General features: G+C 46.7%; 1 protein-coding gene across 1 annotated transcript; it reads left to right on the top strand.

Annotated features, from left to right (window-relative positions):
- Positions 1-403: 403 nt before the first annotated feature.
- LOC122552454 (keratin, type I cytoskeletal 13-like) lies at positions 404-13,946 on the top strand. Its single transcript, XM_043695186.2, has 8 exons — positions 404-917; positions 2,483-2,565; positions 3,711-3,867; positions 4,493-4,654; positions 6,183-6,308; positions 8,717-8,937; positions 10,326-10,387; positions 13,622-13,946. Exons 1-8 carry the CDS (start codon positions 483-485, stop codon positions 13,645-13,647), a joined length of 1,272 nt encoding a protein of 423 aa, XP_043551121.2. The 5' UTR covers positions 404-482; the 3' UTR covers positions 13,648-13,946.
- Positions 13,947-16,605: the final 2,659 nt, after the last annotated feature.

The raw sequence follows: 16,605 nt of genomic DNA, 5'->3' as shown, positions 1-16,605 counted from the left end.
CCCCAGATCATCGAGGGCCGAACATTACCGAGCTGTAATGTTCCATCTGGAGTGACAGCTCCCCTCCCCGGTTCAGGAGGGAGAGAGTGTGCGTCACGTTTCTGAACAAGAGGAGATTGTTCCCCCAAACTCCAGCTGGCAATTTGCAAATATTTCAAACTAATTGTTGCTACGGAAGGATTTATCTCTGTCAGCAGTTGCTAGGTTGACAGAAGGGGGAAGGTTTAAACGTTTTGGTGTCAATCATCGTGGAGGTGGAGATGAGTAAAATCCAATGCTTGCTCAGCTGGGCGGGTCAGTTACACACACTGGCCTTTATAAAGTCAGCTGCAACAGGCTGGAGAATGGGATGCTCAGAGCTATTCCCAGCCAGTTCATAGCTACTTTTGTGAAGTTGTAGCCTAGTCTGCAAGTCACGAGGAGAGACGTTTGAGTGCTGTTGACAATAAGTGTTTTTACTTCCCGGGTTTAAGCAGTTAAGCATGTTACGCTCATCAGCAATGTCAGTGGGTGGGTTGCATGGTGGTTTAAGGGGTGTGGGTGGGGGGCAGATGGTCTCCAGGTCCAGCTTCACAAGTTCAAGCCAACGGTATGGAGCAGGAAGGAACCTGGGGATGAGTTCCTTCGAAGGGTTAGCAGGAGGTTCCTTCGGGGGGTCAGCAGGAGGTTCCTTTGGGGGTTCAGGAGGAAGGTCAGTCTCAATGTCTCAGTCAGGGATGTCAGGCTGCATTGGCAATGAGAAGGAAACCATGGTGAAATTAAATGACCGGCTTTGCACGTACCTGCAGAAGGTGAAGGAGATGGAGGAGGAGAATAATAAGCTAGAACTGCAGCTGAAACAATTCCAAGTTGGGAAGGCCATATCAGGCATCGACTATGCTGCTTATGATGCAATGATCAAGCCACTGAGGGAGGAGGTGAGTGGACAGCAGAGCTGCATGTTCAGAGATGTGCGATCTTCCGCCATGTTAATTCTTTGCTGAGCGCCGAAGACGCTGGGGGTGGGGGGAGGGTCGGTGGAGGTGGATAACGGTACTGCCTGTGCACTGTCATTCAGATTCAGTCTCAGTGCAGTTAGCGGATGTGACCGTCTGTTTTCACTGAAGGATAAAATGCCAATGTGATTAGGTTAAGGATGCCCCCCCTCAGCCACTCTTGGGGCACTCCTGCCTGCTGAGAAACTAACAGGATTGAAACTAGACGGAGTGTAAAAAACAGTGCCACTCTAAATTCCTGCCACAGGAATTGAATCCCACTCTACCAGTCATTGTAGTGGGACCATGAGCCAGTCTAAATGTATGTGACCCCCTCCCACCCCTGCAATGGCTGAGGAGCCTTGTAACTCATTCCGTTCCACAGGCAAACCTCTTGAAAAGATCTGGCGCTGCGTTTCAGAGAAATCGCTGGAGAAACACAGCAGGTGCGGCAGCATATGTGGAGAGAGAAAGTGGAGTTAATGTTTTGAGTCAGATAACCATCAGCAGAACTGGAACCTGTTTTCACACTGGGCTTCAGGAGCTGTCAGGCAGGATAAGGGACTCAGTTAAGAGTATTAACTTATAAATTCTGTTCAGTTGAGATATCCTGTTGAAACCTGATCAACAACAGCTTCAAGGGATAAAGTATTCCAATTTACTGTGAGTGTGCTATCCTGATTTGGAAGCTGTCTTGCTAATTATTATGAGTGCTTGTAATAATGTTATCGATCTGTCTATAAATTAAAGCTAAATCTCAGAGGTATTGTCTACCTCAGTGTTCAAGCTGACATTAGCATTTGAAAGAACATAGTGATAGACAAGACTCCTGGACATTGTTCCACTCAGCTATGAGTTACAGTTGCTATGGTTCCAAGGGACTTCCCTCCCATTTGGGAGAAACAGCTGGGTCACTGCACCTCAGGAGAGGGGAGAGGTTGAGAAGGACAGTCCTTCATGGTAACCTCAGCCAGTGGTGGGAATTGAACCTCAGGTGGTTGCTGTGAATCAGCCACCTGAGCTAACCAACCACCAATTGCACCATCAAAGACACTGGAGAATGGGGTCAAAAAAGTGTGGTGCTGGAAAAGCACAGCCGGTCAGGCAGCATCTGAAGAGCAGGAGAGTCGATGTTTCAGACATAAGCCCTTCATTAGCTCTTCATTCCTGATGAAGAGCTAATGCCTGAAATGTCGACTCTCCTGCTCCTCGGATGCTGCCTGACCTGCTGTGCTTTTCCAGCACCACACCTTTTGATTCTGGTCTCCTGCGCCTGCCCTCTTCACTTTCACCATATGGTGGAATGTGCCTTTCCAAAACACGTGTGCCACATTGAGGCTCGAAGGCGGGAAAACTGGCTGCCTAGTCCGTCTCAATGGACACAGCCCCCGTACTGCCTCACCTCACCAAACACCCATCAACACAGCATCCAACTCATTCATCAATCTGAGTGTACCTGGGTGAATGCCTGTGTCCTCATGGTCTACCCTGTGTGCTCTTCACTCTAGATACTGGCACTTCATCTTGGAAACGCTCGCCTGGCTCTCGACCTTGACAATGCAACTCTGGCTGCAAAGGACTTCACAACCAAGTACGTACCTCTGTTCTCTACCGATCGAACAATGTCGCACCCATGTGGAGAGAAAACTCGGCTCTGTAGGCAATTTGTGGTTTGACCCTCTGTGCCTTCTGAGAAGGTTGTGGTGTCCCTTTTGTGTCTTACTGTTGGTTATGATGTGGAGGAGCCGGTGTCGGACTGGGGTGGACAAAGTTCAACATCACACAACACCAGGTTATAGTGCAACAGGTTTATTTGGAAGCACTAGCTTTTGGAGCGCCGCTCCTTCATCAGGGCAGAATCCTGCCCCACAACCACCTGATGATGGAGCGTCGCTCCGAAAGCTAATGCTTCCAAGTAAACCTGTTGGACTATAACCTGGTGTTGTGTGATTTTTAACTTACTGATTAAATTAGATTCCTTACAGGGTGGAAACAGGCCTCTTGGCCTAACCAGTCCACACTGACCCTCCAAAGATAACCCACCCAGACCCATTCCCCTCTGACTAATGCACATAACACTATGGGGTAATTTAGCATGGCCAATCCACCTGACCTGCACATTATTGGACTGTAGGAGGAAACTCACGCAGACACGGGGCAAATGTGCAAGCTCCACACAAACGAGGCTGGGATCGAACCCGGGTTCCTAGCAATATGAGGCAGCAGTGCTAACCACTGAGCCACTGTGCTGCCCATATGATGACTAGCAAGGCCATTCCAGGGTTTTAACTCGATGGCTTTCACGCTAATTTGGAAACATACCAAAAGCAATCACTGGGTCTGTATTATTTATTCACTGCACAAGGGACTGAGGATTTCTCCAAGCCAGCTCGTCCACAATCTCAATCGATCAAAGTAACAAACCGCAGGGGCATGGGAGGTGGGTGTGTGTTGAGAGAGAGGTCCAGCAGAATTATCAACAGCCAGTTCATTCTTAAAGCATGGAGACCTTGGTGACTGTTGTTTCTGAACGTGGTCGAGTGCCTCAAAGTTTTGCCAGTACTGCTTCCACGAGTGGGCAGTGTTGGTATCTCACGTATGGATCTGATTGGCTGTTTGTGGGATCCATCATAGAATCATACAATACAGAAGAGGCCCTTCGGCCCATTGAACCCATCACGTTCAATCCTTGCTCTAGTTGAACAAGTTATTTTTCATTCCTAATCTTCAAACCAGATATGAGAATGAGCTGTGCATCAAGCAGTCTGTGGAATGTGATATTGCAGACCTGAAGGCACTGAAAGAGGAATATATAATGAATTACTCCATTTTGGAAGGTGATATAGCGGCAGCGAATGAAGACCTTGCGAACCTGAAGAAGAACCATGAAGAGGTAAGTTTGGCACCATCACCCATCTGTCAGCTGTTTCACTCCTTGAGGGGTCTACTCCCAAACCATCAATGCCCAAGAGTCACTGAGTTGAACTTAGAATCCCTACACTGTGGAAGCAGGCCCTTCGGCCCAACAAGTCCACAGTGACCCTTTGAAGAATAACCCATCCAGATGCATTCCCCTACTCTATTACTCTACATTTTCCCCCCTGACTAATGCACTTAACCAATACATTCCTGAACACTATGGGCAATTTATCCTATCCTGCACAACTTTGGATTGTGGGAGGAAACTGGAGCACCCCAAGGGAATCCACACAGACACAGGGAGAACGTGCAAACTCCACACAGACAGCCGCCCGAAGCTGGAATCGAATCCAGGCCCCTGGTGCTGTGAGTCAGCAGTGCTAACCACTGGGCCACCGTGCCGCCCTTGGGTCTATCAGCGACCAACCATGAATTTGAGATCATTCAATATGGAGGACAATGTCTCCTTGACGGAAGATGCCACATGCTCAGCCCTCGTTGAAATGTGATTTATTGTGTGTGTGAAAGATTTCAATGCGTATCAACATTGTAAATATCTCAAAGAGAAGTCCCTAATGGGTGTGTGTGTTTGGTTTTAGGAAATGGTTGAACTGAGGAAGCAAATGACTGGTACAGTCACTGTGGATGTTTCAGCTGAAGCCAGCACTGACATTACTAAGCAACTGAGTGAAATGAGGGAGAACTATAATGCCCTCTGCAAGAAGAATCAAAGTGAACTTGACAATTGGTACAAATTACAGGTAGGTATCTGTACGTGTAAACCTGTGAATCCAGAAGGGGACAAGTTCCATTTCCAAACTGAATTCAGAGAGAGGAGACAGTTAGGTCAATGTAATGTTGAAGGTTTTGGAACCCTTATTTTGATAGACAATAATCGCAAAGTTAGTTCAAGATGGGAATCTTGCCAGGCTTTTAGAGACCACGGCTATCAGAAAAGAGTGATCATTGGATTTGGGAGGGATTTGCAGCCACTGTGGGTTTTCCCAGTGACTGATCAGAAATAGGGTGTGAACAACTCCAGTTAATCTGCCTGTTGAACTCCTTTTTGTGAGGCTAGCCTGGGGATTCGAGCGTCAGGATGGTCCATGGTGAGTCTACCAATTGCCAAGGGGTCCTCGCTGTGGTTTGCTGGGGGTGGACTTTCCTCCCACCAGCCACTAATGCCTAAGAAAGAGACACACCCACACACACTCACACACTCTGTCTCTCTCACACACACACACTCTCTCTCTCACACACACATGCACACTCACTCACACAATCTGTCACACACACCCTCTCACACACTCTCTCTCACACACACTGTCTCTTCACACACACACTGTCTCTCACACACACACACACACGCTATCACACATACACACTCTTACACTCTGTCTTACACACACACCCACACACTCTGTCTCTCACACACACATGATTTGGAGATGCCGGTGTTGGACTGGGGCGTACGAAGTTAAAAATCACAACACCAGGTTATAGTCCAACAGGTTTAATTGGAAGCACTAGCTTTCAGAGCACTGCTCCTTCATCAGGTGGTTGTGGAGGGCACAATTGTAATGCACAGAATTTATAGAAAAAGTTTAGAGTGTGATATAACTGAAATTATACACTGAAAAACACCTTGATTGTTTGTCACACATACTCACTCTCTCTCACACACTCAAACACACACACACATACACACATTCTCACATATACTCTCAGACACACACACATACTTTCACACACACACATACTCTCATACACACTCACACACACACATACTCTCATACACACTCTCACACACAGACACCCGACCTCTTGCCTAGCCTGAGGCCTGATGACCCTCAGGTTAAAACCCCATGAGTCATCTCTCTGTAATGAGAGAGCAGGACCATGGCGACTTTACCTCAACTTAACGTTTATATTCCATCTCTGTCAGTCACTGCTGTCCTGCTATTGGGAAAATCCTGCCATTGGAAAACATTAAGCTTCACTCCCAAAACCTGTCTCGCTGTTTTGATTTCTAAAGTTGCATTTAATCCCTGCTGTGAGGCATGCACTGTCCAGTTTAGCAGCTGTTTTGTGCTGATGCCCTGTCTCCATTAGATCTTGGATGGCATCAACTCAAAGCCATGCGGCCACGTCGTAGTCAATAGACCAGGGTTTTCACAGCAGCCTGGGGCTGGATATAATCCCAGGGGATGAGCTATTCACCCCTCAGATCTCATTTCACCTCTACCATAGTGCCTGCATTTGACTACAATTTTCTTCTCCATTTTCAAGGTGGAAACACAGACGAAGCAGACTGTAGAGGTCAATGAGGCAGCGAAAGCCTCCAGTCTTGAGATTAAGGAATTACACAGGCAACTTCAGAGCTTGGAGGCGGAGTATAATTCTCTGCTCAGCGGGGTAAGTGTGGACGGAAGGGTTCAGTCAATGCCTCTCATTTTAACTGACGACCTACTGGTACATGATGTTGCCATCTGTGACTTCAGATATAACCCAAACAGCAGGATGCCTGGAACTGTGACAGAAGGCAGCCCCTTGCCTTTCGTGAAGGCTCATTGTCAAACAGTGTGGCTCTGGAAAAGCACAGCCAGTCAGGCAGCATCCGAGGAGCAGGAGAATCGACGTTTCGGGCATGGGCTGTTCATCTTGGCACTTCTCCAATTTAGAACTTATATTCCCAACCTACCTTTATCCATAACTATTCTCAGTCTTACCTCAGTTATGATCACTGTCTCCAAAATGCTGCCCCACTGAAACCTGATTAGAGACAAATAAAACTGCAGACACTGGAATCCGAACTTCTGGCGCCACACGTTTTGACTCTGATCTCCAGCATCTGCAGTCCTCACGCTCTCCCTGAGAAGTCTCGTTGGTCCATTGTCACACAGTAAGCGGGTATTTGCTCTCAGATCCCCAGAGAGCCCAACAAGGGAGGAGGTCAAAGGTCACACAACACCGAGTTATAGTTCCAACAGGTTTATCTGAAATCACAAACATTCAGTGCGCTACACCTTCATCAGGTGAAGTTCTTCCAAAAGCTTGTGATTTCAAATTAACCCATTGGACTATAAGCCAGCGCCGAGTGACTTTGCCCACCCCAGCCCAACACTGGCTACTCCACATCGTGATACCAACTGGATTCATCCCTCCCATCGACCAACCAGGTCATACCCACGACCTGTGTTCACCTATCACCACCTCGTCATTCTGCTACTCTCCCCCCTTCTCCATTTCCTCCTTCTCTCTTTATCTGTAACTTCTCCCTCACCCACCCCGAGTCCTGAAGAAGGGTTACACCTGAAACATTGACTTCTCCACCTCCTTGTGCTGCCTGGCTCGCTGTGTTCTTTCAGCCCCCTGCTCATCCATTTTGGATTCCAGCGTCTGCAGTTTTTCTATTGTCTCCAACCGGACTTCAGTGGGGCAGCATTTTGGAGACAGTGATCACAACCGAGTTAGACTTCGGATAGTTATGGATAAGTCTAGGCTGAGAATAAAAGTTCTAAACTGGAGAAGGGCCAAGTCAAATTTTATCTGAGCAAAGCAGCTGCTTAAAATCATTGTGTGAGTGAAATGGCAGGGATTCAAGAAGGAATAGCGAGGGATGTTGAGGGAGGTAAAGGAGGAGGGAGCAGAGACCCTCATTGTCAAACAGTGTTATGTTCAAGCCATCTCTGGCCAAAGGTTAGTTGCCGGAAAATGGCCAATGTCATCTCATTATGAGAAAAGGGAGGAAGGGATAAACCAGAAACCACAGGACAGTCAGACTGATCTCAGTGGTGGGAAGTGATGAGAGAGAATTCTGAGGGCAGTTTATATCTGGATGGTCTATTTTCTGTAAGGGGGGGGCTGTTATTGATGAGGTTTGAAATCCATTAATCCCTGGATTGAAAAGGTACAGTCAGCAGGGATTTATTCAAGGAACAAGATGCTTGACCAATTTGAATTTCTTGAGGAGGTGCAGTGGTTCAGTAGCTAGCACTGCCGTCTCACTGCGCCAGGAACCCAGGTTCGATTCCCGCATCGGGTGACAGTCTGTGCGGAGTTTGCACATTCTCCCTGAGTCTGCGTGGGTTTCCTCCAAGAATCCAAAGCTGTGCAGCTTGGGTGGATTGGCTATGTTAAGTTGCCCATAGTGTGCAGCCCACGTGGACTAGCCTTGGGAAATATAGAGCGGGTGGGTGGATCTGGGTGGGATGCTGTTCAGAGGGTTAGTATGGATTTGGTGGGTTGAGTGGCCTTCTGCCACACTGTAGGGGATCTATGACAGAGACATGCGAGAGTGTTGACAAGGGCAAAGTATTTGACATGAACTTTGGCAAGGGTTTTGATAAGGTCTCTCTTATCATTTAAGCTGCATTTAGATATTCACTTGCAATTATGCAGCCTCCAGGACTGCGAGATTAATGTAGTCAGAGAGTTATGGACCCAGCATGGACATGAACATTTTCATTCTGTGCTGTAAGTGCGAGACTCTGTGTGCCTCCATCTTCTTTGAAGACCAACAGAGAAAGAGTGGTGTTGGACACTGATCTTGAATGTTCCCCCCATCTCCCACCTCCATGAGGTACAGGTATGTTGGGTCAGTTGCAAAACTGTCAATGGGTCATAGACAGGGTGGTGATGGTGATGGGGGAGGTGGAAGGTGGCAGGAAGCTATTGGAGAATTGAAATCTCTTTGGCTCCACATTAATGTATTTGACTGACAGAACCCCTCGAGGATATCATTCGAAAAGTATTCACAATTTTGCCTCTTTCCTACCCCACCTCACCTCTCTCTCCGCCCCCATCCCCACCCCCATTTGCAGAATGCTTTCTTGGAAGCCAACATTCAGAATATCAATGATACGTATTGTGGGAAACTTGAGAACCTGAAGATGAATGTTTCCAGATTGGAGATGGAGCTGACCAACTTGAGGTCTGAACTCGAACAGAAGGTGAAAGATTATGGGGCCCTGCTGAACATCAAGATGAGACTTGAGGCTGAGATTGAGAATTACAAGAAGCTCCTCGATGGATCAGCTGTTTGGTAAAGCTGCTGTGTTGAAGTCCATTGGGGCATCACTAATGCTCGTGCATAGATTTGCTGTTTATTAACTCTCGGGGGTGCAATGTGTATATTACTCTGACTCTGAACGGATGACAGAAATTCCACTCTGCCATGCAGCCCAACACCTTTCTTTTTTATGAGTGACCGGGCATATTCCAGATTAGTACGCCAACCTTTATCTGACCACACCTCTCTCCCTCATTCCAACGGGTGTATTCACCAAGTAAAGAGAAGCCACGCCCACTAAATCTTTGGACCGACCAATCTACGTGGGGAGTCAGTGACTTAGTGACATTACCACCATGGGCCCAGGTTATGGTCCAGGGACCTGGCTTTAAGGTTGCAAGTTAGCTCACTGAGCTGGAAGGGTTGTTTTCAGACATTTCGTCACCATGCTAGGTAACATCATCAGTGAGCCTCCGGTGAAGCACTGGTGGTATGGCCCTCTTTTTATTTATGTGTCTTGGTCTGTTAAGACACACAAATAGAAAGTGGAACATAATATCAGCGCTTCACTGGAGGCTCGCTGATGATGTTTTGTCCCACTTTCTATTTATGTGTCCTAAAAGACCGAGACACATAAATAAAAAGTGAGACGTAACACCAGTGCTTCACCGGAAGCTCACTGACGATGTTACCTAGTATGGTGACGAAACATCTGAAAACAAACCTTCCAGCTCAGCGAGCTAACTTACAACCTGAACCTTAATCTGAGCTACAAATCTTCTCAGAAATCGCAAACCTGGCTTTAAATCCTACTACAGTAAATAAATACAGTAAAATCTGTACACTGTTGCTGACTATAAAACACTAATTACAAAAAAAAGTCCATCTGGTACGCTGATGCTTTAAGGAAGGAAATCTGCTGTTCTTATCCTGGTCTGGCCTATGTGTGACTCCAGACCGACAGTAATTTTAACTGCCTTCCGGGCAATTTGGGATGAACAATAAATGCTGTCCAGCCCTCATCCTTTGAGTGAATTAATTGAACTTAAAAATAACATCAAATGCATTTCACCATCCAATAGCCTTAGACGCTCCGTTTAAGAAATTTCGCAAGTCTTTCTGATGTTGCCTTCCATCCTGTGATTGCAAGATGTTCAGACCCTCCTGTAGAATGATCCTTTGTGAATGATCCTTAGCACCAAGTTCTGTAGATTCCTGCTATCCAGACTCGATGGCTCACTCCTCCTTGACCTGTCTGACCTGTAACAGTCTCCAGCCCTACGTTATACAGTTGAGCTCCAATGGCTCTCACATGGATGAATGATAAATTAGGAGTCTTCCGGCATTCTGTGACAAGTGCTACTCTTTAAAATAATGCCATAACATTTTCTAATTGGTTCCATTTCCTGGTTTTGTTTCAGTCTTAGCGGGAGTGACTCAAAAGAAACATCAGGAGGCACCACAGTTACAGCGATAAGAACTGGTAGGTCCTCATTATAAATTAACATCCATAGCACACTGGGTGTGATACTGAACGGAAAATGCTTGTTTGGAAGGTTCGCCTGGCTTGTATTTGCATTTGAGGTACAAAACCGGACACGAGTCAATCCGATTCAAGATCTCCCCTTTAAATAAATTGCCTTCCTTCTTTCCAAGTGTAGACCACAGGGTGATGTTGTTCTCTCTCCCTCCCCTGTTTCCTCTAAAGCACCACCGCAGTGCACCAGACAACGACCCCTCCAAACCAATCCAGATTACAAACGCAGCAACAAGGAAGGAGAGTTGTTCCCTCTTGCAATGAGCAGAAGCAGCCGAAGACAGGAACAACTCCTCTCCAAGTCGAGAGCAGCTGAGATAGAAGGGTGACTCAAAGATAATGCGTACATTACTGCAGATCTATGATGAGACTAGTTTAATGAGTCAGTCAGTGGGGTACTGGCAATTACTTGTAGGTCTGCTGCAGTCTCCGAAGTGGGTCTGGACAATCAGTGGAAATGAAGATGAGTTGAGCAACGATTTTTGTCATCAGGAAATTTCATCCCTTCATAAAATTAATTGATATCATTAGGCAGCACGGTGGCCCAGTGGTTAGCACTGCTGCCTCTCAGTGCTAGGGACCTGGGTTCAATTCCAGCTGTGGGTGGCTGCCTGTGTGGAGTTTGTACATTCTCCTGTGTCTGCATGGGTTTCCTCCCACAGTGCACAGGTTAGCTGCATTGGTCATGCTAAATTGCCCATAGTGCCTAAGTTAGAAACAAATGCAGGGTTATAGGGCAGAGGGGGTGGGTATCCTTCACAGGGTTGGTGTGGACCTGATGGGGCAAATGGCCTGCTTCCACACTGTAGAGATTCTATAATATATCCAGCTCTCCTGCGGAATCCACCTCCACCACTCTCCCTGGCACTGCTTTGCAAATCCTAGCAACGCCCTAAGTAAAGCAGTTTCTCCTCATCTCACTCCTAGATCTCTCGCTGACAATCTTGAAATTATAATCCCTAGTTATCAGCTAGTGGAAACAACAAATGTTGGAGTCGGGCAGCATCCATGGAGAGAGAGCAAGCTAACGGTTCGAGTTGAGACTGACTCTTCATCAGAGTTGATGTGGAAGGGACAGCATTTGAGCTCTGGTTCAGCGGGGTGGTGGTGGTCAGGGTGGGGGTAGTGGGTGTTGGGTGCTGGTGGAGAAACCATTAGGTGATCGGAATGTGAGAATGGCTGAACAATGGTGTGTCTCATTGCCAGACTGGAAAGGACAGTGAGTGGAATGGGGGAGGGGAGGATATGATAACAACAAGTTTAAAATAAAGCAAGGAAACTAGGGCATAGGTTTAGGTTGAGAGGGGAAAGATATAAAAGAGATCTAAGGGGCAACTTTTTCATGCAGAGAGTGGTACGTGTATGGAATGAGCTGCCAGAGGAAGTGGTGGAGGCTGGTATGATTGCAACATTTAAAAGGCATCTGGGTGGGCATATGAATAGGAAAGTTTAGAGGGATATGGGCCAGGCAGGTGGGACTAGATTGGGTTGGGATATCTGGTCGGCATGGACAAGTTGGACTGAAGGGTCTGTTTCCGTGCTGTACATCTCTGAGTCTCTGACTCTATGACCTCAATAAGGTCACTTCACCAGCCCTTGAGGAATATAAGTTCATGGGGTTTGTGATTTTTCCTTGAGTTCCCATCTCCCTTCCATTTCCTGAATTATCCCTGCCTCTGGGATGCTACCTGTATCCCAGGTACTGGAAAACCGATGAAAAATCCCTGCTCAATTCACCTGCCATTTCATTGTTTTCCATCATCAACAATCCTTCAAACATCACTCCAGGAATGTAACAGCCGAGGATGCTGGAGATCGGAAACAGAAATTGCTGGAGAAACTCAGTGGGGTTTATCAGCATCTGTGGGGCAAAGAATCAGCGCTTTGAGTCCAATGACTCATTGCCGGAACTTCAATAACAGTATCGTCTAACTGGTCTCATTGTTTAGTTGAAACCCTGGCTTTGGTTCTCCCTTCAATCTCAGTGGCCCTGGTCTTGGAGAGTTGTTAGTGTCTCAGGTTGATTCCACACTTGACAAAAGGGTGCTTGTAACCCCCATCTTTTCTCTGTCAGCTGAGAATGGCATGCACTGGTGCCTGATTGCTAGTGAAATCCGTGCCAACCTCGGTCAACCTGAGTGGAACTGGTCTCCTCTCCTTGGAGCAAGAGGAGCCTCGGGGAGCTGAATCATAGTTTTTAAGAAACATGAAGGATTTTGTAGAAATTAAGTGAAGAGAACCTCCTTCCAGGATGCTGAGTGATGAAGATGGTCCTCAGAAGAACATTACAGAGGTTGAGGAGACATTTTTTTTAATCACTTGTGATCTGCACTGTTCTATCTGAACAGACTCAACAGTAACTTTTAAAAGGCACTTGGGCTTAGAGTTACAAGTGAGAGAGAAACAGTGAGGGAAGTGGTTCTCATTAGATTGATAGAGCTGGCACAAGCACTTGGGTCAAATAATGGCCTTCCACACCATATTTTCTTTTTGCTTCATAATTAAGCAGTTCTTCAATGCAAGATCATTGCAATAATAGTGCCTTTCCCACTCAAGTAGAACCAAAAATGATAAATATTAGCAGTGTTTATTAATAATAATAGACATACGGTTACAGATCTGTCACGTATAAGAAGTGACACGGGCAAGAGAAACAGCATCAATCCTGTAAAGGAGATTTATTCTTTGAGGTTAGTGGTTGAGGAAGAAGCCATTGGGTACAATTCTTTAACTCTGTCGTGCACCGCATTTCCACTGAGTTAGAATCGGACCCAATACCACGTTAACATTCAACGTTACATTGGATAGGCGGATGAAACTCTGGAGGGATATGGAAACCCGGGAGAGAAATATTGTCAGAGCCGTTTGCTCCATTGCCTGGTCTGGGTACCTTCCTGATGGAGGGTCCTGCTCCTCGGAAGCTGCGCTTGCTCCAGCTCCACACTTTTGTCAACTCTTGACTCTCCTGCAAGTCCTCACTATCTCAACCCTCCTATTGCATTGCAATTGAGCTGACAAAGGGACGAGAAGCAAAGGCGAGCTGACTTGACCACCAGCGGTCCTTGCCCCCCACCCCCCACCCCCCAGGATGTCCCTTCCTCCTTCGGTCCCGGTTTGCAAGCTAGTTACCAGTCATGACTGGGAGGAGTTTTGACGAGTTTCTCTCTGCTTGTTTTGCAGAAACACGCACTGTGACATCGTATTAACAGCTCCAGGCTTCAGCCCATTCCAAGACAACTCTCCCGGAATCCTGATGACTCAACCCTTCTTCCATTTCGGATAACGGATTGCACTGTTGACTTTTGTCTTTGGGTGTTTCGACAAAACCCACCGACCCGCTCGGAAATGTAATGGTATTTTGTAACGGTGTTTCCCTCGCACTTTGGATGTGAACCTTCCATTCTGGGTTTTTAACTTTCGCTGTGGTTCTCTCTGTGTGAACGGTGTGGGGCAATCGCTTGATGGCACAGGGTGGGGAAGAATTAATAAAAGGGGCTTTAACCCATTCGGCAGAGTCAGCGTCGTTATTTTCAACACAGCCACCTTCTCTCAACCATACCGTTTTTTAAAAAATATAAAACATCCAGCCGTGGTCTGAAACAAAACTGGGGCCCCACTCACAGGAGACAGTACAGGAAGTGAATGGTAACGTGTCAGACAGGTTGGTTTGAACGAGGGCAGAGTGAAGTGGACCTTAGAGACAATATTTCAGAAGTCCAAGTAACTGAAGACAGTCTCCAGTGATGGCATGTTGAAACGCAGACTTCAGAGAATCGTGGGGCTGGAGGTGGTAAGAGAGGAAAAAGGAAAGGGTGCAGAGATTACCAGGATTTGAAAACAACAACGAGACGTTGGGGGAATATCACAGTCCAATATCTTAAATTTACATTCCCACCAGTCCTCCAATGTCTCCTTGCTCTCATTTCACTCAGCGCTGGGTCAGACAAGCTCTGTACAAGCGTAGACAGGGTGCTTCCTCCCGTGAGCCAATCTAGAAAGGGAGGCCACAGTTTTAGGAGCAGGGGTAGTACGTTTAAAACAGAGATGAGGAGAAGCTGCTTCTCTGAAAAGATCGTGAACCTTTGGAATTCACTCCCACAGATTGTGTGGATGCTGGGACATTGACCAGATGTAAGGGGGAGACAGATCTTCAATCAGTAATGGGTGGAAAGATTATACAGAATGGGCAGGCAATGGAGTTAAGGTTCAGATAAGATCAGCCATAATTATAGAGTCATAGAGATGTACAGCACAGAAACAGACCCTTCAGTCCAACTCATCCATGCAGACCAGATATCCTAAACTGATTAGTCCCATCTGCCAGCATTTGGCCCATACCTCACTATTCATATACCCATCCAAATGCCTTTTAAATGTTGCAATTGTACCGGCCTCCACCTCTTTCTCTGGCAGTTCATTCCAAACAGCTGTCACCCTCTGCATGAAAAAGTTGCTCTCAGATCCCTTTTGAATCTCACACCTTGAACCTAGTTTCAGTTTAGTTTTGGACTCCACTCATTAAGAGCCAAGGTCTTTTCTCCAGGTTTGATTAGTTTCCACACTGTAGGGAAATGCATCAAACTAATCAAACCTGGAGAAAAGACTTTGTCTAGTTATCCTATCTGTGCCCCTCATGATTTTATAGATCCCTATAAGGTCACCCCTCAGCCTCCAACGCTCTGTGGAAAATAGCCCCAGCCTTTTTAGCCTCTCCCTGTAGCTCAAATCCTCCAACCCTGGCAACATCATTACAAATCTTTTCTGAACTCTTTCGTGTTTAACAACATCCTTCCAATAGGTGGGAGACCAGAATTGCACACAATATTCTAAAAGTAGCCTAACCAATGTCCTATACAGCTGCAACGTAACCTCCCAACTCCAATACTCAATACTCTGACCAATCAAGGAAAGCATACTAAACGCCTTCTTCACTATGTTACCTACCTGCGACTCTACTTTCAAGGAGCTATGAACCTGCACTCCAAGGTCTCTTTGTTCAGCAACACTCCCGAGGCCCTTAGCATTAAGTGTGTAAGGCATGCCCTGATTTGCTTTCCCAAAATGCAACACCTCTTGCTCCCATTTCTCCAACACAAATAAATAAAAGTTACAGCACAATAACAAACTATTGGCTTAACTGGACCATGTGCCTCTAACCTCCGTGCATACAAATGAGCTTTACAGTTTCACATAATGTTCCCAAACTCTTTCCTCTATTTTTCTTCATACACCTTTTTGCCATCTCATTTTGAACATGGATGGCATTCCTGCCTCCAACTAGTTCTGGAAGTGAATTCCACAACTGCTACCCTGTGTGAAGATACCAGTCCTACCTCTATCAAAACCTCTTACATGGCTTACGGTGGTTCAGTTGTTAGCACTGCTGCCTCACAGCACCGCGGACCTGGGTTCGATTCCAGCCTCGGGTGACTGTCTGTGTGGAATTTGTACATTCAAGCCCCCATGTCTGCGTGGGTTTCCTCCCACAGTCCAAAGATATGCAAGCTGGCTGGATTGGCCATGCTAAATTGCCCATGGTGTTTAGGGATGTACAGGCTTGGTGGGTTAACCATGGGAATTACAGGGTTAATAGGTAGGTAGGTAGGTGGTGGGGTGCCCTTTGAAGGGTTGGTGTGGACTCAGTTGGCTGAATCCACACTGTTGTAGGGATTCCACAAAATAATCGACCATCCAGGGCCCCCTAAGTCTAGACCCTGTCTGTCCTGCTGTTTTATAATTTGTCACACAATCTGGTTTGTAATGAGGAAAAGCTCCTGGGTGTGTGCATATAAAATCCTGATGGGACTGGACAGGCTGGATGTGGGAAGAATGTTGGGGAATGTCCAGAACTAGGGGCCACAGTCTAAGAATAAGGGGTAAACCATTCAGCATTGAGATGAGGAAGAATTTCTTCATGCGGAGAGTTGGGAATTTGTGGAATTCTCTCCCACAGGAAGCTGTTGGGGCCAGTTCACAGCCATTGCAGCTAAAGGGATCAAGGGGTATGGGGAGAAAGCAGGAGTGGGATATTGAGATTGCACAGCCAGCCATGATCATATTGAATGGTGGGGCAGGTTTGAAGGGCCGGATGGCCTACTCCTGCACTTATTTTCTATATACAGCTTGCATTCCAGATCCCATGATTACTGGGAAATCCTGCCTCA

Source organism: Chiloscyllium plagiosum, unplaced genomic scaffold, assembly GCF_037043375.1.
Source record: "Chiloscyllium plagiosum isolate Xiang-an unplaced genomic scaffold, Cpla_swu_hap1 HiC_scaffold_45, whole genome shotgun sequence".
Taxonomy (NCBI): domain Eukaryota; kingdom Metazoa; phylum Chordata; class Chondrichthyes; order Orectolobiformes; family Hemiscylliidae; genus Chiloscyllium; species Chiloscyllium plagiosum.
The sequence above is the reverse complement of the archived record's forward strand: the minus strand, read 5'-3'. Positions and strand labels throughout refer to the sequence as shown.

Excerpts from the sequence above, each read along its gene's own strand:
- LOC122552454 (XM_043695186.2), top strand. The coding sequence starts at position 483 with ATGTTACGCTCATCAGCAATGTCAGTGGGTGGGTTGCATGGTGGTTTA. Across the intron at positions 918-2,482 it reads TCAAGCCACTGAGGGAGGAG|ATACTGGCACTTCATCTTGG; the intron begins GTGAGTGGACAG and ends TCTTCACTCTAG. Across the intron at positions 6,309-8,716 it reads ATAATTCTCTGCTCAGCGGG|AATGCTTTCTTGGAAGCCAA; the intron begins GTAAGTGTGGAC and ends CCCCATTTGCAG.